Below are 26854 nucleotides of genomic sequence, written 5' to 3'. Positions count from 1 at the left end.
AGTGGGCACAAAGCACCTCCCGCCGAGAGCACAGATGGGGAGAAATGGTGAGTGCCTGGAGGAAGGTTCTAATCTGTGGCTCCCAGATTTTCTGGCAGAACCTTTCTCTCCACAGTGGAGCCGCTACAGGAGCCAACAGCAACCCAGTCTCTGTGGGCCTGAGATTCAGCCACCTGCCTGAGGGTGTCAGCCTCAGATTCTCATCCCCCCATACCAGACCAGAGTCACTCCCTTGGGTGGGCAAGGGGGAGATTATAGAATATCCATTTTTTTATTTTGAGATTTGCTTTAAATTTAAAAGAGCTCCCATATTGGCATAGTACCTAAAACCCAATCTTTTTTTATTTTTTATTTTTTTTGAGACAAGAGTCTTGCTCTGTCACCCAGGCTGGAGTGCAGTGGCAAGATCTCAGCTCACTGCAAACTCCGCCTCCTGGGTTCAAGCAATTCTCGTGCCTCAGCCTCCCGAGTAGCTGGAACTACAGGCACTCGCCACCAGGCCTGGCTGATTGTTTTTTTGTATTTTTAGTAGTGATGGGGTTTCACCATGTTGGCCAGGCTGGTCTCCAAGTCCTGACCTCAAGTGATCTGCCTGCCTTGGCCTCCCAAAGTGCTTGGATTACATGTGTGAGCCACCGCACCCAGCCTGAACCCAATCTTTTTTTTTTTTTTTTTTTTTTTTTGAGACAGAGTCTCGCTCTGTCACCCAGGCTGGAGTGCAGTGGTGAGATCTCGGCTCACTGCAAGCTCTGCCTCCCGGGTTCACGCCATTCTCCTGCCTCCGCCTCCCGAGTAGCTGGGACTACAGGTACCCACCACGATGCCTGGCTAATTTTTTGTATTTTTAGTAGAGACGGGGTTTCACCATGTTAGCCAGCATGGGCTCGGTCCCCTGACTTCGTGATCCACCTGCCTTGGCCTCCCGAAGTGCTGGGATTACAGGCGTGAGCCACCGCACCAGGCTCCAGTCTTTTTTAATAGAGACAGTCTCGCTATGTTGGCCAGGCTGGTCTCGAACTCCTGACCTCCAGTGATCTGCCTGCCTGGGTCTCCCAAAGTGCTTGGATTACATGCATGAGCCACTGCGCCCGGCCTGAACCCAATCTTTTTTAATAGAGACAGGGTCTCGCTGTGTTGCCCAGGATGGTTTCGAACTCCTGACCTCAAGTAAAACACCTGCCTCAGCCTCCCAGAGTGCTGGGATTATAGGCGTGAGCCATGGCACCTGGCCAGAACCCAATCTTGAGAGGACTACAAAATTCTAGGAGCTCTAAAATTAGAAGCCTGAGACCTTGCTGAATGAAGTAACTGCAGCTTTATTCTGCAGGCCGAACAGCTATCAGTATCATAATTTCTTTTTTAATTATCAAGAGATCATCCAACAGTAGAGAAAACTTTTAAGTCAGCACAAAAGGGAGACTCTTCAGAGCCGTTCTCAGCACCGTCCTGCTGCTGCCTGCCTTAGTCTACTACCCTCTGCCCTTTACAAGGAGAACGTCACACCGGAACAAAGGTAGTGAAAAGTAGGCATTTCCATGTTCTTTATTCCTTACTGAATGACGCAGACTGATGGCCTATATCTGAAACTCGTAAGAAAGGATAATACCACAAAAGAAAGAAACCCTACAGAAACTCAGGGCGCTGTCCAGGGCTCCATGTACTTCAGAGGCTGCCTCGGCCGACCTCCATGCACAGGTTGAGAAAGAGAGGCCTCAGGCTGGAGAACACCCACACCTCAACACAGACACGTACAAGAACGAAAACACTTGTTTATTAACACGCAGAGGAACATCAGCTCAAATACACTCCAGGAAATACAAACTGAAACTCCGTTGATATGCCATTCTTCCTGTATCAGATTGGCAATACTTTTCTGGAAGACAATTTGGTGACGGAAAATATTTTCTTAAATGCTTTAAACCCTACATATCCAGGCCGGGCGCGATGGCTCATGCCTGTAATCCCAGCACTTTGGGAGGCCGAGTTGGGCAGATCACAAGGTCAGGAGATCTAGACCATCCTGGCTAACATGGTGAAACCCCATCTCTACTAAAAGTACAAAAACTAGCCGGGCGTGGTAGCGGGCGCCTGTAGTCCCAGCTATTCGGGAGGCTGAGGCAGGAGAATCGCTTGAACCTGGGAGGCAGAGGTTGCAGTAAGCCAAGATCCCGCCACTGCACTCCAGCCTGGGCGACAGAGCGAGACTCCCTCTCAACAACAACAACAACAACAACAACAACAACAACCAAAGATCATGCTGCAGAAGCAGATGTACTGATATCAAGAGGTGGTAACAATATGTTGACTTAAACTAGGTTAAAATGGTCAATTATGACTCTGGTTTTGTTTAACTGTCCTACACAAAGAAAAATTTAAAAGCCAGAAGGCTGAAAAGATTCACGGTTCTGGATGGGGTTTTTATTTTCTCCTTTATTTGCATGTTTTTATTATTTTTATTTACTTCTTTTGCATGTTTTTGTTTTAAGCGTGCATGATCTGTGACGTTTTCCTTCTAAGCTTCTTGCTTTCGCTTTAAAGGCACTCGCAAGCCAACAAGAGCAGGTTCTTGATTTACCCGTTCCAAATGCCAAGACTTCTCCTGCTTGGTATTTCTTAGTCTGCAAGAGAGAGCCAAGTGTTCCTCAGTGCTGATGAAACCTCACTAACTGGTATTTCTCTTAAAATGCATCACAGGGCTGGCTTCCTGAAGAGGGTTCTTAAAAATTAAATCGCCAAGAGGAAATGTCTTCATGGCTTCTTCTCTCCTCACCAGACAGAATAAGCCATGCTGACAGGGATGGACTTTCTCATAAAAGGGCTTTTCATTTCCAACAGCAAAAACGTCAGCCTTGTTTTTCTTGGATTTTAGTAAAGTAAACCAACCCACCCGATGTTGGAATGAAATAAAACTTTGTAAACAAGCGGGAAAAAAAGAAGGGGTGAGAGTGGCAGAAGAGAGGAAGACACATTTGCAGAGATAACCGCTCTAGCATGGAGCCTGTTCTGACCCTCAGGAGAATTACGCCAACAAGAAAGACCTGCTCTCTTAATTGTTCAAAGGCCACCTGCTAAAGCAAGAGGGTGGAACTCCAGCTCCTGCCCACGAAGACACAACATAACTTCTGCAGATCATATCTCTGTGCCTTGGGACGACTCAGCAGACACTGCCACTACGTCAGAAAAAAAGCAGCATGACACCGAAAGGCAATTCACCCCTGCCTGACCGCCCTGGATTGCCACTTCAGAAGTACAGAACCATGGAAGCAACCAGACACCAGAAGCAGCAGCCGGGTTGAGCAGGAGGAAGACCAGAAAGGAGACCAGCACACTCCTGGTTGGCCACTGCAGCTCCTCCTGAAATAGCAACCCCCTTCACGAGGGTTCTAATAACGCTCCGGAATGAAACAAAAGACCTCAGTTGAATTTATAACTCCAACTACCATCCCCAAACTCCCCCAAGACACTCACCATGGGAATAGCAACCCCATTTCAAAAACCAGCATCATAAGCTGGGTGCAGTGGCATGGGCCAGGAGTCCCACCTACGCGGGAAGCTGAGGCAGGAGGACTGCCCAGGAGCTGGAGGGTGCAGTGACTGTGACAGAGCCTATAAACAGCCACTGCGCTCTGGCCTGGGCAACACAGTGAGACCCCGTTTCTTAAAAAAACAGCATGAGGCCAGGCGCGGTGGCTCATGCCTGTAATCCCAGCACTTTGGGAGGCTGAAGTGGGCGGATCACGAGGTCAGGAGAAGAGACCATCCTGGCTAACACGGTGAAACCCCATCTCTACTAAAAATACAAAAAATTAGCCAGGCGTGGTGGCGGGTGCCTGTAGTCCCAGCTACTCGGGAGGCTGAGGCAGGAGAATGGCGTGAACCTTGGAGGTGGCGCTTACAGTGGGCCAACATGGTGCCGCTGCACTCCAGCCTGGACGAGAGAGCGAGACTCCGTCTCAAAACAAACAAACACACAAACAAAAAAGCATGATTAGAGAACTTCATAGTTCAAGAGTTGTGGAATTCCTTCTCTAGGTAGACAAATCAAAAGTATCAGTCACTCAAAGGCTGTTATTATGTCACAGAAGGAAGGGTGCCTGGTGTGGGAACACAAATATGTGTTTGCTGCATGACCAAGAAAGGAGCAGCATGGGGCAGAGGGCTCCAGCCAGAGGGGCAGCTGGCACCAACTCCAGGCTAGTCCCTGTGCACATTAGGGTTCGCGGGTGTGAAATCAATTTAGAGAGGCAACGACAGAGTACCCAGCATAGCGATTATTTTATGACTGTTACAGGATATTTCAAATAATTAATTTTCATCACTGGTCTACAGGTGGGCCTTTGAATGAATCGGCAGGACTTACTGGAGGGTGACACAGAGGGGAAAACTCACCCCCCGTGAGAACATGCCAGAGGCCGACAGTGATGGGAAGACCTCACGTCCCCTGCTGTGCACTCCTAGAGCATGCGTTTGTTTAATCATGGATACACACGACTTAGGGATCAGGAACATCAGGCTACTGAGTGAGTGGGAATACCAGGTTACTGAGTGATCAGGAACAGGCTTGAAGAAAAATAGGGCTGGGCGTGGTGGCGACGGTGGCCTATAATCCCAGCACTCTGCGAGGCTGAGGCGGGTGGATCACCTGAGGTCAGAAGTTCAAGACCAGCCTGACCAACATGGTGAAACCCATCTCTAATAAAAATACAAAAAAATTAGCCAGGCGTGGTGGCAGGTACCTGTCATCCCAGCTACTCGGGAGGCAGACGCAGGAGAATCGCTTGAACCTGGGAGCTGGAAGTTGCAGTGAGCCGAGATTGCACCAATGCACTCCACCCTGGGCGACAAAGCGAGACTCCGTCTCAATAAAAAAAAAAAAAAGAAAAATGGACCCAGCTGACCTTCCTGTGTTCTGGAGGAGGGCTGAAGGAGCAAGAGGGTGGGAAGAGGGCAGCCAGGCGGGCCTGTGCCAGCACCTGTTCTCACCTCCTCACTTCCTGCCCGCAGGCACAGCTGCAGCTGAGCCAGCAGGGATGGCAGGGATGCCTTCCTGATCCCCCAGCATGGCTGGTCTCCAGAACTAACATTCCCAGATTCATCACACAGCATTTTCAGAAGTCTTCCTTCCCATAAGGGATAAAAGAATCTGTGTATTTTGAACATCTTTGTGAGGAAGACGCATCACTGACCTAAGAAACAGTAGGCAGGACACGGCCAGCAAAGCAAGGGGATCTTTCAGCAAAGAGAAAATACTTCAGGAAATTAAGATGCCAGCTGGCCAGGCCTAGCCGAGAATGCCCACCAGGTAGGAGAAAAGGGGGAAGGTAGGCAGAGCAAGAGCTTCCCTTGGACTTTGGGCCACTGATCCCAGGGAAGGGACGACAGCAGAGGGGGTGAGCGAGGTGGCTCATGCCTGTAATCCCAGCACTTTGGAAGGCCAAGGTGGGCGGATCACTTGAGCTCAGGAGTTGGAGAACAACCTGGGAAACATGGTGAAACCCCATCTCTACTAAAAACACAAAAATTAGTAAATCTTTTATAAAAAGAAAAAGGAACACAGAAATTTATTGTCCAGAAATGTCCAGAAACATTTCCATTTTATGCAACTATAAGGGACAGAATGAGACCCTGTCTCAAAAGAAAATAAAAGTAAAGAAATAAATATTAATCAACCAAGAAGGCCGGGTGTGGTGGCTCACGCCTGTAATCCCAGCACTTTGGGAGGCCGATGGGGGGGCGGATCATGAGGTCAGGAGATCGAGACCATCCTGGCTAACACAGTGAAACCCCGTGTCTACTAAAAATACAAAAAATTAGCCAGACAAGGCAGGCACCTGTAGTCCCAGCTACTCAGGAGGCTGAGGCAGGAGAATTGCTTGAAACCAGGAGGCAGAGGGTGCATTGATCCGAGATTGCACCACCACACTCCAGCTGGGCAACAGAGCGAGACCCCGTCTCAAAAAAAAAAAAAAAAGAATGCAACTGTTTGTCTCTCACCTATCTGTGACCTGGAAGCCCCTCCCTGCTTCATGTCTTCCTGCCTTTGCTTGGAGTTGTCCCACCTTTCCAGAATGAACCAATGTACTTCTTTCATATATTGATTGATGTCTCATGTCTCCCTAAAATGCATAAAACCAAGCTGTGCCCCGGTCACCTTGGGCACGTCATCAGGAGTACCTGAGGCTGTGTCACGGGTGTGTCAGCCCTGGCAAAATAGACATTCTAAACTAACTGAGACCTGTCTCAGATTTTGTGGGTCCACAGCCATCAGGAGACTTAAAGGCTGAAGAGCTAGGACGCCGGTTTTAGTGGCACACACAGGACACTGGCTCAACATGAGCCCTGTTTTGAAACTTATGATAAACACAAGAATATCACAAGATGGTAACCAGAGTAATACCAATTTGCTACAACAAGATGAGCTGGTCCTAGTGCAGTGGTGTTTACAACTAACTGATCACAATCGTTACGGGTTGCTTTGGTCCTTCTCCATTCCCACTGCTTCACTTGACTAGCCATAAACAGACAGAAAGATAGACGGACAGATACAAGCATGAAATATCTGGACACAAAAATAGAACTGTACCTACTTAAAGAATTTATTTTCCTCCCTAATCATGACACTGAATCCATTTTTCCTAGCCTGTTAGTCTCAAGAACTTTTGAAAGCCAAGTGCAGTGGTGCACACCTGTAGTGCCAGCTACGAAGAGGAGGCTAAGGCGGGAGGATCACTTGAGCCCAGGAGTTCAAGGCTGCAGTGAGTTGTGATGGCACCAGTGCACTCCTACCTGGGTGACGGAAAAAGGCCCTATCTCTTTAAAAAATGTTTTAGCCGGGCGCGGCGGTTCACGCCTATAATCCCAGCACTTTGGGTGCCAAGGCGGGCGGATCACAAGGTCAAGAGATGGAGACCATCCTGGCCAATATAGTGAAACCTCGTCTCTACTAAAAATACAAAAATTAGCTGTGCGTGGTGGCGCGTGCCAGTAGTCCCAGCTACTTGGGAGGCTAAGACAGGAGAATCACTTGAACCTGGGAGGCGGAGGTTGCAGTGAGCTGAGATCGCGCCACCGCACTCCAGCCTGGTGATAGAGCGAAATTCCATCTAAGGAAAAAAAAAAAAAAAAAATTAAAAGGCCAGACACATTGGCTCATGCCTATAATCCCAGCACTTTGGGAGCCCAAGGCAGACAGATCCCAAGGTCAGGAGTTCCAGACCAGCCTGGCCAATATGAACATACAAAAATTAGCCAGGCATGGTGGCGTGCACCTGTAGTCCCAGCTACTTGTGAGGCTGAGGCAGGAGAATTACTTGAACCCTGGAAGCGGAGGTTGCAGTGAGCTGAGATAGTGCCACTGCACTCCAGCCTGGGTGACAGAACAAGACTCTGTCTCAAAAAAAAAAATGGCCGGACGCAGCGGCTCATGCCTATAATCCCAGCACTCTGGGAGGCCGAGGTGGGCAGATCACTAGGTCAACAGTTCAAGACCAGCCTGGCCAACATAGTGAAACCCCATCTCTACTAAGAATACAAAAAGTAGCCGGGCATGGTGGTACGTGCCTGTAATCCCAGCTACTCAGGAGGCTAAGGCAGGAGAATTGCTTGAACCTGAGAGGCGGAGGTTGCAGTAAGTGGATATCACACCACTACACTCCAGCCTGGGTGACAGAGGAAGACTCTATCTCAGGAGGAGGTGGGGGAAGGCCAGGCGCAGTGGCTCATGCCTGTAATCCCAGCACTTTGGGAGGCCAAGGTGGGTGGATCACTTAAGGTCAGGAGTTCAAGGCCAGCCTGGCCAATATGTGAAACCCCATCTCTACTAAAAATATAAAAATTAAGCAGGTGTGCTGGCACGAGCCTTTAATCCCAGCTACTCAGGAGACTAAGGCAGGAGAATCACTTGAACCCAGGAGGCGGAGGTTGCAGTGGGTATGGGCCAAGAATGAGCCAAGATCGTGCCATTGCACTCCAGCCTGGGCAACAGAGCGAGACACTGTCTCAAAAAATAATAATAATTACAATGCAATTAGTACAATTCTTTTCATTAAGAATTTTTCACTTTATTTGATTAAATGACATAATGGTCTTGCGCGCTCGTGGCTGCACAGTGATGTTCTGATGTCTATAACATACAGTTATCAGTTCAGTGTACTTGGCACATCTCTCATCTTCAACATTTATCACTTCTTTGGGTTGGGAGATTCAATATCCATCTGACTTTTTTTTTTTTTTTTTTTTGAGATGCAGTTTCACCCTTGTTGTCCAGGCTGGAGCGCAATGGCACTATCTCAGCTCACTGCAACCTCCGCCTCCCAGGTTCAAGTGATTCTCCTGCCTCAGCCTCCTGAGTAGCTGGGACTACAGGCACGCACCACCACACCTGGCTAATTTTTTGTATTTTTATTAGAGATGGGGTTTCACCATGTTGGCCACACTGGTCTAGAAATCCTGACCTCAGGTGATCCGCCCGCCTCGGCCTCCCAAAGTGCTAGGATTACAGGCATGAGCCACCACATCTAGCCTTTTTTTCTGAGACAGAGTCTCCCTCTGTCGCCCAGGCTGGAGTGCAGTGGCGCGATCTTGCCTCACTGCAACCCCTGCCTCCCAGGTTCAAACGATTCTCCTGCCTTAGCCTCCCCAGTAGCTGGGACTATAGGTGCCCGCCACCACACCCAGCTAATTTTTGTATTTTTAGTAGGGACAGGGTTTTGTGTCATGTTGTCCAGGCTGGTCTCCAACTCCAGACCTCAGGTGATTCACCATCCCCAGCCTCTCAAAGTGCTGGGATTACAAGTGTGAGCCACTGCACCCGACTCCTCCTTCTAGCTATTAGGAAAAACAGATTATTAACTACAGTCATCCTACAGTGATATAGAACACTAGGACTTATTCTTCCTATCTAGCTATAATTCTGTCACTAAGAATTTGTTGGCCTAGCAAGGTGGTTACGCCCATAATCTCAACACTTTGAGAGGCCAAAATAGGAGGACTGCTTGAGGCCAGGGGTTCATCCGGGTATCAGTGAGAACTCGTCTCTACGAAAAATAAAAATAAGGCTGGGCGCGGTAGCTCACATCTGTAATCCCAGCACTTTCGGACGCCGAGGTGGGCAGATCCTTTGAGCTTAGCAGGCTAAGAACATGGCAAAACCTCGCCTCTACAAAAAACACAAAAGTTAGCTGGGTGTGCTGGCAGGCACTTATAGTCCCAGCTACTCAGGAGGCTGAGGCAGGAGGATCTCTTGAACCTGGGAGGTGGAGCTTGCAGTGAGCTCAGATCATGCCACTGCACTCCACCCTGGGCAACAGGGCCAAACCCTGTCTCAAAAATAAACAAATAAATAAATAAATAAATAAATAAATAAATAAAACATTGGCTGGGTGTGGGGGCATGCCCCTGGAGGCTGAGGTGGGAGAATCCCTTGAACCCACCCCAGGACTTCAAGGCTGCAGTGAACCATGATCACACCACTGCACTCCAGCCTAGACAACAAAGTGAGATCCCATCTCTTTTCTTCTTTTTTGAGACACAGTCTTGCACTTTCGCCTGGGCTGGAGTGCGGTGGCGCGATCTTGGCTCACTGTAACCTCCGCCTCTCGGATTCAAGCGATTCTCCTGCCTCAACCCCCGAGTAGCTGGGATTACAGGCGCCTGCCACCACGCCCGGCTAATTTTTTGTACTTTTAGCAGGGACAGGGTTTCACCATGTTAGCCAGGCTGGTCTCGAACTCCTGACCTTGTGAGTCGCCGGCGTCGGCTTCCCAAAGTGCTGGGATTACAGGTGTGAGTCACCGTGCCTGGCCAATGATCCCATCTCTTTTTTTCTTTCTCCAAGAAGCAGGAATTACAGGCATTTTCTAATATGCATTTCTCCAAATATCAGTAAAAATAGCCCATCTTCATAAAGCATCTGCAGATGCAAATTCAATGTTCTATCTAGTTCTTTAATTTACTAGAAAATCCAAGTTTCTTTAGATGTATTTTGTATATTTTATATGAACCTTAATGAAGTCAAAGTATGTAAATATTTTATCTTTAGGGTTTACTTAAACTTTTTTATTTCTACCAACTGTAATGATTTTTTTTTACTAGATTCCCTTCTGTACTGTTTGAACTCTATGCTATGTGCAAAAGCACTACTTTTCAAAATAGTTAAAATCAGTAACACAACAGGAAATATAGCCAATACCTCAAATAAAACCCTTCCCACCATACGCTCTCTCCTACACACTCATATCTCCCAACACAAAACTAAAAGCACTTTTAATATTTCTTCAAAACTTCTTTCAATTCTACCTGGTTGTAAGTGGGGTATATATTTAGTACATCACTCTATCATAATAACTTAGAAGTGCTAATCTAAGTAAATTTGGAGCCTTTATAATTACCACTTTTATGAGCTACATAATAGACTTAAGTGGATGCCTAATCCTTTTGTCTGATATAACTAATGTTTACACTGAATGTTTCCAGAATTTAAACAAAATAAGTGCTTGGAAGAGAAGCAATCCATAAGCCTGGTGCCCTTAACAACCTTGTCTGCACCATCTACACAGAACTAAACTCTTCCTGTATGTTAGATCCTAAACTGGAACTAGAATAGTCCTTAACTTTTTTTTTTTTTTTTGAGACGGAGTCTCGCTTTGTCGCCCAGGCTGGAGTGCAGTGGCAAGATCTCGACTCACTGCAACCTCCACCTCTGAGCTTCAAGCGATTCTCCTGCCTCAGCCTCCCGAGTAGCTGGGACTATAGGCGCCCGCCACTACGCCCAGCTAATTTTTTGTATTTTTTGTAGAGACGGGGTTTCACCATGTTGGTTAGGCTAGTCTCGATCTCTTGACCTCGTGATCCACCTGCCTTGGCCTCCCAAAGTGCTGGGATTACAGGCGTGAGCCACCGCGCCTGGTCTAATTCTTGTATTTTTAGTAGACAGTAGACTTTAGATTTTACCATGTTGGCCAGCTGGTCTTAAACTCCTGACATCAAGTGATCTGCCCACCTCGGCCTCCCAAAGTGCTGGGATTACAGGTGTGAGCCACTGCGTCCGGCCATCCTTAACAATTCTGAATCTTCCTGGGAACAAGTAAACCTTAGGTTTCCATTAAAGTATACATCTGCCAGGCCAGTGGCTCATGCTTGTAATCCTAGCACTTTGGGAGGCCAAGGTGGGAAGATCACTTGAGCCCAGGAGTTGCAGATCAACATGGCAAAACCCTGTCTCTATAAAAAATAGAAAAATTAGCCAGGTGTGGTAACACGTACCTGTAGTCCCAGCTACCTGGGAGGCTGAGATGGGAGGACCACCTGAGCCTGGGAGGTCAAGGCTGCAGTGACCAGTGATTGCACCACTGCACTCCAGCCTGGGCAAGAGAGTGAGACTCTATATCAAAAAAATAAAGTATACATCTGGCAGGGTGCAGTGGCTCACGCCTGTAATCCCAGCACTTTGGGAGGCTGTGGCAGGCAGATCACTTGAGGTCAGGAGCTCGAGACCAGCCTGGGCTAACATGGCGAAACCCCGTCTCTACTAAAAATACAAAAAATTAGCCGAGCATGGTGGCACATGCTTGTAATCCCAGCTACTAAGGAGGCTGAGGCAGGAGAATTGCTTGAACCCAGGAGGCGGAGGTTGCAGTGACCTAAAATCGTGCCATTGCACTCCAGCCTAGCCAACAATAGTGAACTCTGTCTCAAAAAATAAAGAAATTTTTAAATAAATAAATATACAGCTGATATCAGAGACCTTCAATTTCAAAAAATTTAGGTCAACTACTATACAATCCAGCAATCCCACTACTGAGATTTATCCAAAGGAAAGGAAATCCATATACCACAGGGATGCCTGCACCCCATGTTTACTGCAGCACTGTTCTCAATAGCAAAGATATGGAATCAATCTAAGTGTCCATCAACAGTTGAATGGATAAAGAAAATGTGATATAGATACACAATGGAGTACTTTTTTTTTTTTTTTTTTGAGACAGAGTCTCGCTCTGTCACCCAGACTGGAGTGCAGTGGCACGATCTCGGCTCACTGCAAGCTCCACCTCCCAGGTTCACACCATTCTCCTGCCTCAGCCTCCCAAGTAGGTGGGACTACAGGCGCCCGCCACCACACCCAGCTAATTTTTTTTTTTTTTTTTTTGTATTTTTAGTAGAGACAGGGTTTCACCGTGTTAGCTAGGATGGTCTCGATCTCCTGACCTCGTGATCTGCCCGCCTTGGCCTTCCAAAGTGCTGAGATTACAGGCGTGAGCCACCACATCCGGCCTGGAGTACTATTTGGCCACGTAAAAAAATGAAATCATGTCATTTGCAGCAACGTGGAAGGAAATGGAGGTCATTATGTGAAGTCAAGTAAGACAGGCAGAGAAAGACAAATATCACGTTTTTACTCTTATGTGGGAGCTAGAAAAGTGGATCTAATGGAGGTGGAGAGTAGAACGGCTGGTGTCAGAGGCTGGGAAGCATCGGGAGGGTAAAGAGCATGGTTAATGGTTAGAGATATGCAATGAGCAGTGGCTCACGCCTGTCATCCCAGCACTTTGGGAGGCCAAGGTGGGCGGATCACCAGGTCAGGAGTTCGAGACCAGCCTGGCCAACATGGTGAAACCCTGTCTCTAGTAAAAATACAAAAATTAGCTGGGCATGCTGGCATGTACCTGTAATCCCAGCTATCAGGAGGCTGAGGCAGGAGACTCGCTTGAACCTGGGAGGTGGAGCTTGCAGTGAGCCAAGATAGCGCCACTGCACTCCAGCCTGGGCGACAGAGCGAGACTCCATCTCAAAAAAAAAAATTACAATGAGAAAGGATAAGTTCTAATGTTTGGTAGCAGAGTAGGGTGACTAAATTTAACAACAATATATTGTATATTTCTTTTTTTTTTTTTTTTGAGACAGAGTCTTGCTCAGTCACCTAGGCTGGAGTGCAGTGGCGCGATCTTGGCTCACTGCAAGCTCTGCCTCCCGGGTTCACGCCATTCTCCTGCCTCAGCCTCTGGAGTAGCTGGGACTACAGGCGCCCACCACCATGCCCGGCTAATTTTTTTTGTATTTTTAGTAGAGACGGGGTTTCACCATGTTAGCCAGGATGGTCTCGATGTCCTGACCTCGTGATTCACCCGCCTCGGACTCCCAAAGTGCTGGGATTACAGGCGTGAGCCACCGCACCATGCCTGTATATTTCAACATACCTAGAAGAAAGGACTCAAAACTTTCCCAATATATAAAAATGATAGGCCGGGCACAGTAGCTCATGCCTGTAATCCCAGCACTTTGGGAGGCCGAGGTGGGCAGATCACGAGGTCAGGAGATCGAGACCATCCTGGCTAACATGGTGAAACTTCGTCTCTACTAAAAATATAAAAATTAGCCGGGCGTGGTGGCGGGCGCCTGTAGTCCCAGCTTCTTGGGAGGCTGAGGCAGGAGAATGGCATCAACCCGGGAGGCAGAGCTTGCAGCGAGCTGAGATCGCGCCACTGCACTCCAGCCTGGGCGAGAGAGAGAGACTATGTCTCAAAAAAAAAAAAAAAAAAGATAAATATGGAGGTGACAGACACCCCAACTTGATCATTACAGTGTATGCCTGTAACAAAATACCACATGTACCCATCCCATGAATATGTACAAATATTTCTATCAATTAAAAAGAAACAGCTCAGGCTAGGGGCAATGGCTCATGCCTGTAATCCCAGCACTTTGGGAGGCCAAAGCGGGTGGATCACGAGGTCAAGAGTTTGAGACCAGCCTGGCCAACATGACAAAACCCCATCTCTACTAAAAATACAAAAATTTAGCCGGAGTGGTGGCAGGCGCCTGTAATCCCAGCTAAGTGGCTGAGGGAGTCTGAGGCAGGAGAATTGCTTGAACCCGGGAGGCAGAGACTGCACTGAGCCGAGATCGTACCACTGAACTCCAGCCTGGGCCACAGAGCAAGACCCTGTCACAAAAAAAAAAAAAAAAAACCAGGTCAAAAAGCAGATTCAAAGCAACATGCATGCAAATTATAACATTTATCTATAATCAAGTATGTATTACATACATTTTAATTTACATATTAAATATTTAATTATCTCTTAATGATATTAATGGATGGGGGGATTACCAGGGCTCCTTATTTTTCTTATTTTATCTACTAGTATTTTACCTACTAGTTTTAGTTTCTTTTTAGTTTTTCGAGACAGAGTTTCACCCTTGTCGTCCAGGCTGGAGTGCAATGGCAAGATCTCAGCTCGCTGCAACCTCTGCCTCCCGGGTTCAAGCGATTCTCCTGCCTCAACCTCTGAAGTACCTGGGATTACAGGCGCCTACCACCACACCCGGCTAATTTTTGTATTTTTAGTAGAGATGGGGTTTCACCATGTTGGCCAGGCTGGTCTCCTGATCTCAGATGATCCACCCGCCTTGGCCTCCCAAAGTGCTGGGATGATAGGTGTGCGTTACCGCGCCAGGCCAGTTTCTTTTAAAACAATGAACATCTATAAAAATAATTTAGCTTCACTGGGCGCCGTAGCTCACGCCTGTAATCCCAGCACTTTGGGAGGCCGAGGCGGGCAGATCACGCGGTCAGGAGATCAAGACTATCCTGGCTAACACGGTGAAACCTCATCTCTAATAAAAATACAAAAAAATTAGCCGGGCGTGGTGGCGGGCGCCTGTAGTCCCAGCTACTCGGGAGGCTGAGGCAGGAGAATGGCATAAACCCGGGAGGCGGAGCTTGCAGTGAGCCAAGATCACGCCACTGCACTCCAGCCTGGGTGACAGAGCGAGACTCCATCTCAAAAAAAAAAAAAATTTAGCTTCTACCCCAATATGATCTCAACTGTGTACTTTTATAGACAGTCACCTGTGTGTCCATGTCTGTGTTAAAAACGGTCTGGGCCGGGTGTGGTGGCTCACATCTGTAATCCCAACACTTTGGGAGGCTGAGGCAGGTGGATCACTTGAGCTCTGGCGTTCGAGACCAGCCTAGTCAACACGGTGAAACCCCGTCTCTACTAAAAATATAAAAATTAGCCAGGCGTTGCACGCCTGTAGTCCAAGCTACTCAGGAGGCTCAGGCAAGACAATCGCTTGAACCCAGGTGGTGGAGGTTGCAGTGAACTGAGATTGTGCCACTGCACTCCAGCATGGGCAAGAGAGCAAGACTCTATTTCAAAAAAAAAAAAGTCTGAAAAGAAATGTAGTAAAATAATGGGAATGTTATTTTTCTCAGGATAGTGGGATTATTGGTCATTTTCTGTTTTATACAACCCAAGCTTCATTTGCCTTTCAGCAATTCAGTCAGCATGTAGACCCAGAATACATACACTCACCTGCTCACACACATACATAATATGCCACTTACACACAAATATCCCACTCCCACATACACACATCCCTGATCCTGCAGACACGTGCTCCCACACATCTCACCACACACAATTACACACACACACACCAGCTCACATATGTAACTGCTCACACACACACATGCTCACTCTCATTCACACACACTTTCACTCAAATTCAAGGCTAAGAGACTGGAAATGATACAGGGCAAATAAAAGGCGATGCCAGGCTGGGCGCTACGGCTCATGCCTGCAATCCCAGAACTTTGGGAGGCTGAGGCCCGAGGACGGTCGCTTGAGCCTGGGAGTTCAATAATATGCCTGGGCAGTATCACTATACTACACTTCATCTCTACAAAAATAATTTTTAAGAATGTTTGTATTTTTAGTAGAGACGGGGTTTCACTGTGTTAGCCAGGACGGTCTCAATCTCCTGACCTCGTGATCCGCCCGCCTCAGCCTCCCAAAGTGCTGGGATTACAGGCGTGAGCCACTGCGCCCGGCCAATTTTTTTAAATTAGCGGAGCACGGTCATGCCTGCCTATAGTCCCAGCTACTCAGGAGGCTAAGATGAGAGGACTGCTTGAGCCCAGGAGGTGGAGGTTGCAGTGAGCTGAGATCTTGCCACTGCACTTCAGAATGGGTGACAGAGTGAGATCCTGTCTCAAAACAAACCAACAAAAAGGTGCAGTCAAATGTCCCTAGGAACTTCCTACTGCCACCATTAGCGGTGCAGGAATAAAAAAACGCAGGGAGATCTGAGCATGGACACTTCCTTCGGCAGCCTATTTCTGCAAGTACTGAAGACAGACAATGCCTACCAAGGTTACTGAAGGACATTCTCTGAAAAGAATCAGTGGCTATTAAAACACAACTGCTTAAGTGACTGTAAAAATAACATGTAAATTACAGTTATAATCTTTAAAAACAAAACAAAATTAAAGTAATCCTTTCTCACAACATTCTTAGAATTTATTTTACAATCTCTGCTTCATGATAGGTGGTAGTAAATACAAAAGCATCAGTCCTCTCAGTATGAAGGGGTCATGTCAATCTCCAGAGATGGTTGAAGCCTTAAAAATCACCTATTCCAACTTCATACCTAATTCCTGGACACATCTGACTATAAATTCCTGTTTCAAGAAAATATAACCAGAAAGCTCCACTTGCTCCTTTCATCTGCTGATTCCTGCTAACACAACACTGTGTTATATTACACCACACCTGATCTATCACCAGATGACGTAATTAGATCCAAACACACCATGACATTGCTAAAGAAACAGGGACACAAAAGCCATCTGTATTATAAACAGGAGCTGCTTCTATTAAAAATTCAGATAATCCATTTAAATAATTTAAAATGCTACCTTCATAAACAGATTACATAGAAGATACTCAATATGCTACCTCTGAAAATTTGATAAAAATTAAGATACTTGGCCGGGCACAGTGGCTCATGCCTGTAATCCCAGCACTTTGGGAGGCCGAGGCGGGTGGATCACCTGAGGTCAAGAGTTCAAGACCAGCCTGGCCAACATGGCGAAACCCCATCTCTACTAAAAATACAAAAAATAGCCAGGTGTGGTGACGGGCACCTGTAATCCCAGCTACTCGGGAGGCTGAAGCAGGAGAATCGCTTGAACCCGGGAGGCAGAGGTTGCAGTGAGCCGAGATCACGCCATTGCACTCCAGCCTGGGCAACAGAGCAGGCGAGACTCCATCTCAAAAAAAAAAAAAAAAATTAAGATAATCTAGTTGTTATCATCAAGGACAGTAATGTGACTGGACTAAGAGTCTCTCGTGTGCTCAATATTTTGAAATCTCAAGGTAGAAAGTACAAAAACTTATGATCTTTATTGCTGTTATCCAGTTTATCTGAACTGTTCCCTAGCGTTTTTAAAAAAATCATTAATGTCTTTAAAAGAATCGGTATTTTTTAGAAATATATACTGAAGCATTTATGGAAGAAATGATATAATGTCAGGAACCCACTTCAAAAATCATCTGGGGGTAGTGAGTGGTGAGTTTACAGATGAACCAAGACTGCTAAAACTGAGCAATGGCTACAGGGTTACATAACATGAAAATCAACCTTTCTTTACCCTGTAAATTATCTGTTGCCAAACAGTAACTTAGCTTTAAGAAATCAAGAGCTCTCCTCCATCCCAGGAAGCCGGCCCAAGTCCAGGCACTCAGATCACACCCAACATTGCTTCTTCCTAAGCCGTCTGGAAGAACAGACAAGGAGTAATACCATGGGAGATCCCTTCCACTTCCCCATCCTCACCAAACCCCAAGTCATCCAGCCCTTGCCCCCAACCTTCGAATTCCATCAAGAGCTCTTGGAATTCAGAGTGAAGAATTTTGTCTCATTTCTACTTTGTGATGACAAGAAAGCTCAGCCCCAAATAGCAACACAAAGTTTTTCCCATTGTGATCATTAAGGGAGGTTATGACAAAAGATGTTTCTCAAATAAAAAGAATTGTATGAAAGTCAGTAAGATATTATCACAATAGGGATACTGTGAGCCACCACATCTAAGAAGAGGCATCTAAGGTCTAAGAGCCAAAAGACCTAGTTCTACCCCTGTGAGACCTTGGGAGAGCTATCTGACCTTTCTGGGTTTCCAGTTTCTTACCTGTAAAGTGGGGGTGAATCCTGCTTACCTGCTATCTCAGAGAACTGTGGTATGATCCAGTGGAAACATACCTGAGCCTCACAGAAGCTCTCTATCAAGAGTTGGGTTATGGTAACAAGGAGCAAATGTGGTACTCTCCTAACTTCTTTGCTGTACTGAAGCAAGAGTATGTTTGGGAGAAGAGACAGCGCAGTAGCCAACAGCAACCAAGGGAGCTCAAGGTGCTCTCCATTTCCAGGCCAGGGGCAAGAAGGAAACGCAGCAAAACACCTGGACCAGCAACCACCATCCACGCTGACCATACAGGAAAGTATCAGTCACATATTTCACTGCCCATTAGTGTAGGTGGAAAACTACCCTGACAATATCCCAACCGGAGCTAAGCTTGCGAGCATTGCAGGCTGCCCCGCAGGCACCTGTCTGCACATTTTCTTAATGTGAACTCAGCAAGGAACCCTGATTTATCAGGACCCTGTGTTTTTTGTTTTGTTGTTGTTTTTTTTTTTTTTTTTTTTGAGACGAAGTCTCGCTCTGTCGCCCAGGCTGGAGTGCAGTGGCGCGATCTCCGCTCACTGCAAGCTCTGCCTCCCGGGTGCACGCCATTCTCCCGCCTCAGCCTCCCGAGTAGCTAGAACTACAGGTGCCCGCCACCACACCCGACTAATTTTTTTGTATTTTTAGTGGAGACGGGGTTTCACCATATTAGCCAGGATGGTCTCAATCTCCTGACCTCGTGATCCGCCCGCCTCGGCCTCCTAAAGTGCTGGGATTACAGGCATGAGCCACCGCGCCCGACCATCAAGGTTCTTAATGTTATGACTGACACCCTAAATAGCAGTGTGCCAATTTTACCTCTTTTCTTACAGACCTCTTGGCTTAAACATGCATATGTACTTGAACACCCACTTACCAGATGTCTGCATGTGTGAGAAGTCAAAATACAAAAAATTGACAGATGCACCTTAGGGATTTCCTGCTAAGTAAAATATTTAAAAGTGAGCACTGGTATTATTTGATGTCCACCGGGTTATTGGCAGAACACACACGGCCCTGCTGTTATCTCCACTTAAACTTTATTAAGTGCTGAGGTAGACAGGAACAACTGCATCTTGGGGCCCACCTTTCCCCCAGGAGCAGGTGCCCTGAGGACCGCGTGGACCCCTGCCACACTGTACTGTGCGCAGTGCCTGTCCACGCATTTCACCTCTCCTAAGAGAGTGGACGTGGCCCTAACGGAGTTCTGCTAGACTTCTGCATTTGCCAACAAGCTCCGAGGCTCCTTGCCTTCCTCCCCAAAGGCACCAAAGTAAAAATTCTTAATTCCAGGACTCTCTACAAGCATTGACTGTCTCCCAAATAAAAGATGAAATCTAAGTAGAAAAGATGTCAACCACACACAGTTAAGTAATTGTGCTCAAAATAGGTGTCTATCAGTAGGATCTCAAGGCGTCTGGGCAGCCTGGCCTCTGCGGCTAGAACTTGGGTGAATTCAGCCGAGCAGTATCTGGGCCCTCGGGTGGGGGAATCGCGGGGAACTTCTTCATTCAGGGGCACGTCGATCAGGCACCCTGGGGGGGTGGCGATCAGGCCCCCTGGGGGGGTGTCCCCAGGCGAGGAGCTGACCTCGGTAAGATCCAGCTGACGAGGCGCTGGGGGGAGGGGAAGAAACTGACTCCCCAGAATAGAACCTCCTTTTAAGAAGGGAAGAGGGACTCCAGCGAAATTCAACCAGAAATCCAGGGCCGAAGTGGTGAATAAGCAGAAAAAGCAGGACCCTCAGGTCTTGACAGTGCCTTTCCCGACTCCAGGGGCCGCGTCGACCGGTCCCACATCAACCCCGCCGGCCAGCCGCGCACCTGCCCAGTTCCCACGCCCCGGCCCGGGCCGCTCCGTACCTGCTCTGCCCCGTAGACCGTAGCAAACTGGATGAAGTCCTCGATGCGGACGAAACCGTCCCCATCCCCGTCCAGGGCATCGAACACGGCTCGGAGGCGGGGGCCGTCCTCCTGACTCCCCACGGGCTCGCTCGGAAGGGGGTGGGTCTGGCTGAGGTCCGAGGGCTGCGGCGGGGACCCGGGACCTTCCTCCAGCGCCAGCTCGCCCGCCGTGGGCGCGGGGAAGGGAGAGAAGAGGTCGACCTCGCCCCGCGCTCGGTGGCTGCTGCTGGACCCCTGCAAGCGGAAAGGCGCGCTCTCCGGGCAGCTCGCGGGGCCACACTCCTCGGGCTCCTCAGTCCAGGAGAACAACGGGTCGAGTTCTGGAAGCGGCGCTTCGGAGCGCGGCCCTGGGCCCGGGGCGTCGGGGCTCGCAAGCTGCCCCCGCGGGCCGGAGCGCGGCGGCGAGGCGGACGGCCCGGGGTCTCGCGGGCCTCCCTCCAGCCCCGGGGCCGGCCCGGCGCTCCAACGCGCCCCGCCATCTGCAGCGGCTCCGGGCGCAGGCTCATCCAGGCCCGGGGACTCCGGGTCGGGGCCGCCGACGGGCGCTCCGAGGCGTAGCTCCGCAGGGCCCGGAGCCAGTTGCGCCGCCCCCGGCCCGTCCGGCCCGCCCGGCTCCGGGTCGGGCCCCGGCGGCTCCGAGCCCGGGGGCGAGGCCGGCGGGGCCGACGCCATGCTCCCGAGAGGCTAGTGGTGCGGAGGGCGCGGGCGGCAGACAAAGGCGCTCAGGGCGCGGCGGCGGGCGCGGGCATCCCCTCGGCGGCGCGGGCGGGCGCGCGCGGGGCGCCCGGGCTGCTGGGGCTGGCGCTCGGGCCCTGCTCTGTCCTCGCCCATCTTCGCACCGCGCCTCAGCTGCCCTCGGCCCGGCGGCGCGGCGGGCGCAGGCCCATGGCGGCGGGGCGGCCTAGGGAGGGCGGCGAGGATCCGGGCGGCGGATGGCGGGGGACGGGGGCCGAGGAGACCGGGGGACGGGGGCCGAGGAGGCCGGAGGCCGCGGAGCCTGTGAAGCAGGATGAGGAGACTAAGGAGGCTGAGGCGCCTGAGGTACCCGGAGAACTAACGCCGCCGCCGCCCAGGCCCCGCCCCCCGTCGGGCCTGACGTCAGCACGTCCCGGCAGGGTCCCAGCCCCTCGCCGGCTTGCTGTAGAGGCAGGCGCCGGGTGTGTCGCGGCAGTGCAGCGGCCGCGAAGGGGTGTTTTGCTGTATGTCATATTCCTCGTTTCGCCAGAGCGGGGGTCCCGAGCTTCGGGCGCGGGACGCGGGGGTGCTCCGAGGCTGCGAGTGGAGGCGTGACGTGACGTCCCTGGCAAGAGGCGCGCGGAGTCAGGCCTTACTTAGAACGTGTTCCCGCCGCACAGCTACCAGCGGGCGCGACCGCGACCCACGCATGGTGCGGTCGAGTAAACGGCACCGCATGGCGAGCGAGAGACGCAAAGGGACATAGCCCCCTAGGAGCTGAGCCCTTCGCGGGTAAAGCGTTCTCACGTTGATGAGACCAGGAGGCGGCGCACCCCTGGCTCCGCGGCCCAGGGGTTGCAGGTGCCCCAGGGGTCGCGGGGCGCAGACGCCGCAGAGGGCGACGCCCTGCCCAGGTCCCGCGCGGACCCGGGGGACGCAGGGTCTGACACGGAGTGCGGAGGGGGCCCCAGACACGCAGTCCATGTCCCTTGAAACCAGAGGCACGCGCGGCCACGCGCTAGGCCTTTCCCTTAAGCCTGTGACCAAGATCTCCAGGACTCCCAGCGTTGGGACGGGCGCGCTGGCCCACGCCCAAGCGGGAGGATCGCTTGCGCCCAGGAGATTGAGACCAGCCTGAGCACCAAAGCAAGACCTCGTCTCTACAAAAAATAAGACTCCAGAAGACACCCAGGGTGAATCGCCCGTCTGCAGCCAGCCTCCCGAGCACCGTGGCCGCGTTTGACAACTGACCTCTGTGCCTGGGTGTCCCTGTCCTCAGAGGGACACGGGACCTCAGAAAGGACCACAGCCCGGCGGCAGGCATGATGGTGGGAAAGCTAGTTAGGACAGGTGAGGCACTAAATTTAGCCTGTCATAATTTGTATCAGGGAAATGATGAACTTGTATTTTTACACACCACGGGCACCAGCACAAGATATGGTTTCGTAAGCAGCTTTGGCAAGAACCAAAGGAACGGAACCTCTGCTTCCAAGTGTACGGTCAGGAGCAGCGTGTTAATTAAGTGAGTCATCTTCCGTGGCAGAATCCCAGGGTACATGGGACCAGACTTCGCGAGGCTGGCATTAGGAAAAGGAATGTGAGGGGTCCTTCTCCCCAAACTGTATTCTCATTTTCTTGTAAGAGCTGTACGTGTTCATGAGGAAGATACTGCATTCAAAGAACGAAATCACCAGCAGCTTTGGCAAGAATTCAAATTTGGGCTGATGCCTTCGGCTGGATAAAATTTTCAGAAGCAGTGATAGTGATGTGTCAACCTTTCTAAATAGGGGTGTTAGTGTGGGCGAGGCAGAGACAGCAGGCTCCCTCTGCTTTTATGTGCCGGCGCTGCCAGAGGCAGAAGGCTGGCTTTCTGAGAGCAGGGGCCCGCACGCTCTGTCTGTGCTAGGGCTGGAAAACGTCCATTGCGTGCCCGGCTGGTGTCCTCCATGGAACCACAGCCTGGAAGCCTGCACCTCCCTGCCTGGACCAGTTAGAGGCTGTTCATGAAAGACTAAAGGGACAAGTTCCCATCTATCCGTCTGCTGTTCAGAGCTACTATCTGTGTCCCCTTTGTAGGCTGTGGGCTGTAGCAGTTGCTTCTTTTCTTTTCTTTTTTTTTTTTTTCCCCGAGACAGGGTTTTGCTCTGTTGCCCAGGCTGCAGTGCTGTGGTGCGACCATAGCTCACGGCAGCCTCAACCTCCTAGGCTCAAGATATCCTCCCACCTTAGGCCAGGTGTGGTAGCTCATGCCTGTAATCCCAGGACTATGGGAGGCTGAGGCGGGCGGATCACGAGGTCAGAAAATGGAGACCATCCTGGCTAACACGGTGAAACCCCGTCTCTACTAAAAATACAAAAAACAAAAATTAGCCTGGTGTGGTGACAGGCACCTGTAGTCCCAGCTATTTGGGAGGCTGAGGCAGGAGAAAGGCGTGAACCCGGGTGGCAGAGCTTGCAGCGAGCCAAGATTGCACCATTGCACTCCAGCCTGGATGATAGAGCAAGACTCCGTCTCCAAAACAAAAAATAAAAATAAAAGAGAGATCCTCCCACCTCAGCCTCTCCAGTAGCTGAGACCACAGATCTGCACCACCTTATCTTTTTTTTTTTTTTTTGATATGGAGTCTCACTCTGTCGCCCAGGATGGAGTGCAAAGGCGCGATCTCTGGTCACTGCAACCTCCGCCTCCCGGGTTCAAGTGATTCCCCTACCTCAGCCTTCTGAGTAGCTGGGATTACAGGCGTATGCCACCAAGGCCGGCTAATTTTTTGTATTTTTAGTAGAGACGGGGTTTCACCATGTTGGTCAAGCTGGTCTCAAACTCCTGACCTCAAGTGATCCGCCCACCTCGGCCTCCCAAAGTGCTGGGATTATTGGCATGAGTCACCACACTTGGCCTCCACATGCGTTTTGGAGGGTATAAACATTCAAACCATAGCCTCCATCTTCTCACTCTGTCCTCACATGTTGGAGAAAGATTGTCTCTTTTGGGCTGGGCGTGGTAGCTCATGCCTGTAATTCCAGCAATTTGGGAGGCCAAGGCGGGTGGATCACGAGGTCAAGAGTTCAAGACCAGCCTGGCCAAGATGGTGAAACCCTGTATCTACTAAAAAATAGAAAATTTAGGCCGGGCGCGGTTGCTCAGGCCTATAATCCCAGCACTTTGGGAGGCAAGGTGGGCGGATCACAAGGTCAAGAGATCGAGAACATCCTGGCAAACATGGTGAAACCCCATCTCTACTAAAAATACAAAAATTAGCCGGGTGTGGTGGCGCCCACCTGTAGTCCCAGCTACTCGGGAGCCTGAGGGAGGAGAATGGCTTGAACCTGGGAGGCAGAGGTTGCAGTGAGTGAAGATCGCGCCACTGCACTCCAGCCTGGCGACAGAGCGAGATTCCACCTAAAAAAATAAATGTATATATTAGCCGGCTGTGGTGGCGGGCACCTGTAATCCCAGCTACTCAGGAGGCTGAGGTAAAGAATTGCTTGAACCTGGGAGGTGGAGGTTGCAGTGAGTCAAGATCACACCGCTGTACTGCAGCCTGGGTGACGGAGTGAGACTCTGTCTCAAAAAAAAGAAAAAAAATTAGCCGGGGGTGGTGGTGGGTGCCTGTAATCCCAGCTACTCAGGAGGCTGAACAGGGGAATCACTTGAGCCTGGGAGGCAGAGGTTGCAATGAGCTGAGATCCAGCCACTACACTCCAGCCTGGGCAACAGAGCGAGACTATCTCAAAAAAAAAAAAAAAAAAAAGCGGGTGTAATGGCTCACGCCTGTAATCCCAACACTTTAGGAAGCCGTGGCGGGTGGATAACCTGAGGTCAGGAGTTCGAGACTAGCCTGGCCAACATGGTAAAACCCCGTCTCTACTAAAAATACAAAAACTAGCTGAGCGTGGTGGCGTGTCCTGTAATCCCAGCTACCTGGGAGGCTGAGGCAGGAGAATACTTGAACCCGGGAGGTGGAGGTTGCAGTGAGCCAAGATCCCACCATTGCACTCCAGCCTGGGCAACAAGAGGGAAACTCCATCTCAAGGAAAACAATAAAATAAAAATAAGGCTGGGCACGGTGGGTCACGCCTGTAATCCCAGCACTCTGGGAGGCCGATGCGGGTGGATTACCTGAGGTCAGGAGTTCAAGACCAGGCTTGCCATGGTGAAACCCCATCTCTACTAAAAATACAAAAAATTAGCCAGGCATGGTGGTGTGTGCCTGTAATCCCAGCTACTTGGGAGGCTGAGGCAGGAGAATCACTAGAACCTGGGAGGCGGAGGTTGCAGTGAATCGAGATTGTGCCATGGCACTCCAGCCTGGGCAGCAAGAGTGAAACTCCGTCTCAAAAAAAGAAAAAGGAAAAAAAAAGACTGTCTCTTCTAATAAGGGCACTGTTCCCATCGTGAGGGCCCCACCTTGCTGACCGTATCTAACCCTAATTATTATTATTATTATTATTATTTTTTTTTGAGACGGAGTCTTGCTCTGTCGTCCAGGCTGGAGTGCAATGGCGCCATCTCAGCTCACTGCAATCTCTGCCTCCCGGGTTCATGCCATTCTCCTGCCTCAGCCTCCCCAGTAGCTGGGACCACAGGCACCCGCCACCATGCCCGGCTAATTGTTTTGTATTTTTACTAGAGACGGGGTTTCACCGTGTTAACCAGGATGGTCTCAATCTCCCGACCTTGTGATCCACCCGCCTCGGCATCCCAAAGTGCTGGGATTACAGGCGTGAGCCACCGCGCCTGGCCCTAACCCTAAGTTATGCCTCCCAAAGACCTCATCTCCAAACACCATCCCACTGGCGTTAGGACTCCAATATATAAATTTTGGGGTAGCAACTGGGAAGAGATAGTTAGAATGCATTTAATGGACAAAATATTCATTTCTAGAATACACAAAAGAATTTCTCAAAAAACAGTAAACGAACAGCAACCCGGTAGAAAAACGAGGAAAGAATATGAATAAGCAGCTCCAGAAGAGGAAATTCAGGTGGCCGGTAAACACATGAAAAAGATGCTCATCTTCACTGGTCACCAGGAAAATGTGTGAATTGACACCAATCAGAGTAAGTCTGAGGACACCAGGGAGTGGGGATTTGGCACCAGTCGTGCAGCTAAAGGTCGGAATACTCCAGTGTGGGATCCGCCTTCCAGTACCTGCCGGAGAAACTGCACATGTCCACAGGGAGATGGAAAGACCTTGTTTCCTTCGGGAGTTTGTACTTCTCTGGAAGAAGAGCCGAACGGCTTCAGTGGAGCCTGTTGTCTGTTGTGAAGTGTAGCAGTTTCAGGGAGTGCACCACACCTGCACAATTGATAATACATGCTATGTAATACCATTTTTCATTTACTTCTTTAGACAGAATTCTGTTCTTGTTGCCCAGGCTGGAGTGCAATGGCACGGTCTCAGCTCACAGCAGCCTCCATCTCCTGGGTTCAAGCGATTCTCTTGCCGCAGCCTCCCGAGTAGCTGGGATTACAGGTGCCCGCCACCACACCCAGCTAATTTTTGTATTTTTCGTAGAGACAGGGTTGCACCATCTCGGCCAGGCTGATCTCGAACTCCTGACCTCAGGTGATCTGCCCGCCTTGTTTTCCCAAAGTGCTAGGACTACAGGCGTGAGCCAACGTGCCCAGCCAATTTTTGTTAAGTTTAAAAACACATGATCAATGACCTATCTTGTTTTCAAATGCTTTCATTTGTAGTAAAAATACCTAAACATACTTGAGAATTATATTGAGGCTGTGTGCGGTGGCTCACACCTGTAATCCCAACACTTTGGGAGGCCAGTGGGGTGGATCACTTGAGGTCAGGAGTTCAAGACCAGCCTGGCCAAAATAGTGAAACCTGTCTCTACAAAAATACAAAAAATTAGCCAGGCATGGTGGCGCATGCCTGTAATCCCAGCTACTGGGGAGGCTGAGGGAGGAGAATTGCTAGAACCCAGGAGAAGGAGGTTGCAGTGAGCTGAGATCACACCATTGCACTCCAGCCTGGGTAACAGAGCGAGACTCTGTCTCAAAAAAAAAAAAAAAAGAAAAAGAAAGAAAAAAGAGTTATATTCAAGAGGACAGACAGAAGAGAAAGGGTGAAGTACAACTTTGACTATATCTATAACATTCATTTCCACTGGGCACCGTGGGTCATGCCTGTAATCCCAGCACTTTGGGAGGCTGAGGCAGGAGGATCACTTAAGCCCAGGTGTTCAAAAAACAAACAAAAAAACATTAGCCAGGTGTGGTGGTGCACACCTGTAGTCCCGGCTACTCAGGAGA

General features: G+C 49.8%; 1 protein-coding gene across 2 annotated transcripts in view; it reads right to left on the bottom strand.

Annotated features, from left to right (window-relative positions):
• Window positions 1-20997, bottom strand: part of RAB11FIP3 (RAB11 family interacting protein 3) — a 106911-nt gene extending 85914 nt beyond the window's left edge. The window contains exon 1 of one of the 2 annotated variants that reach the window (XM_063598169.1): window positions 19867-20997. In XM_063598169.1, coding sequence (XP_063454239.1) covers window positions 19867-20580 — 714 coding nt within the window. In that variant the 5' untranslated portion in view covers window positions 20581-20997. The remainder of the gene's footprint in view (window positions 1-19866) is intronic. The other variant, XM_063598168.1, reaches the window with a different exon arrangement.
• Between the last annotated feature and the right edge of the window lie 5857 nt (window positions 20998-26854).

The sequence above is a fragment of the Pan paniscus genome, chromosome 18 (genome assembly GCF_029289425.2).
Source record: "Pan paniscus chromosome 18, NHGRI_mPanPan1-v2.0_pri, whole genome shotgun sequence".
NCBI lineage: Eukaryota > Metazoa > Chordata > Mammalia > Primates > Hominidae > Pan > Pan paniscus.
This window is presented reverse-complemented; position numbering and strand designations above follow the sequence as displayed.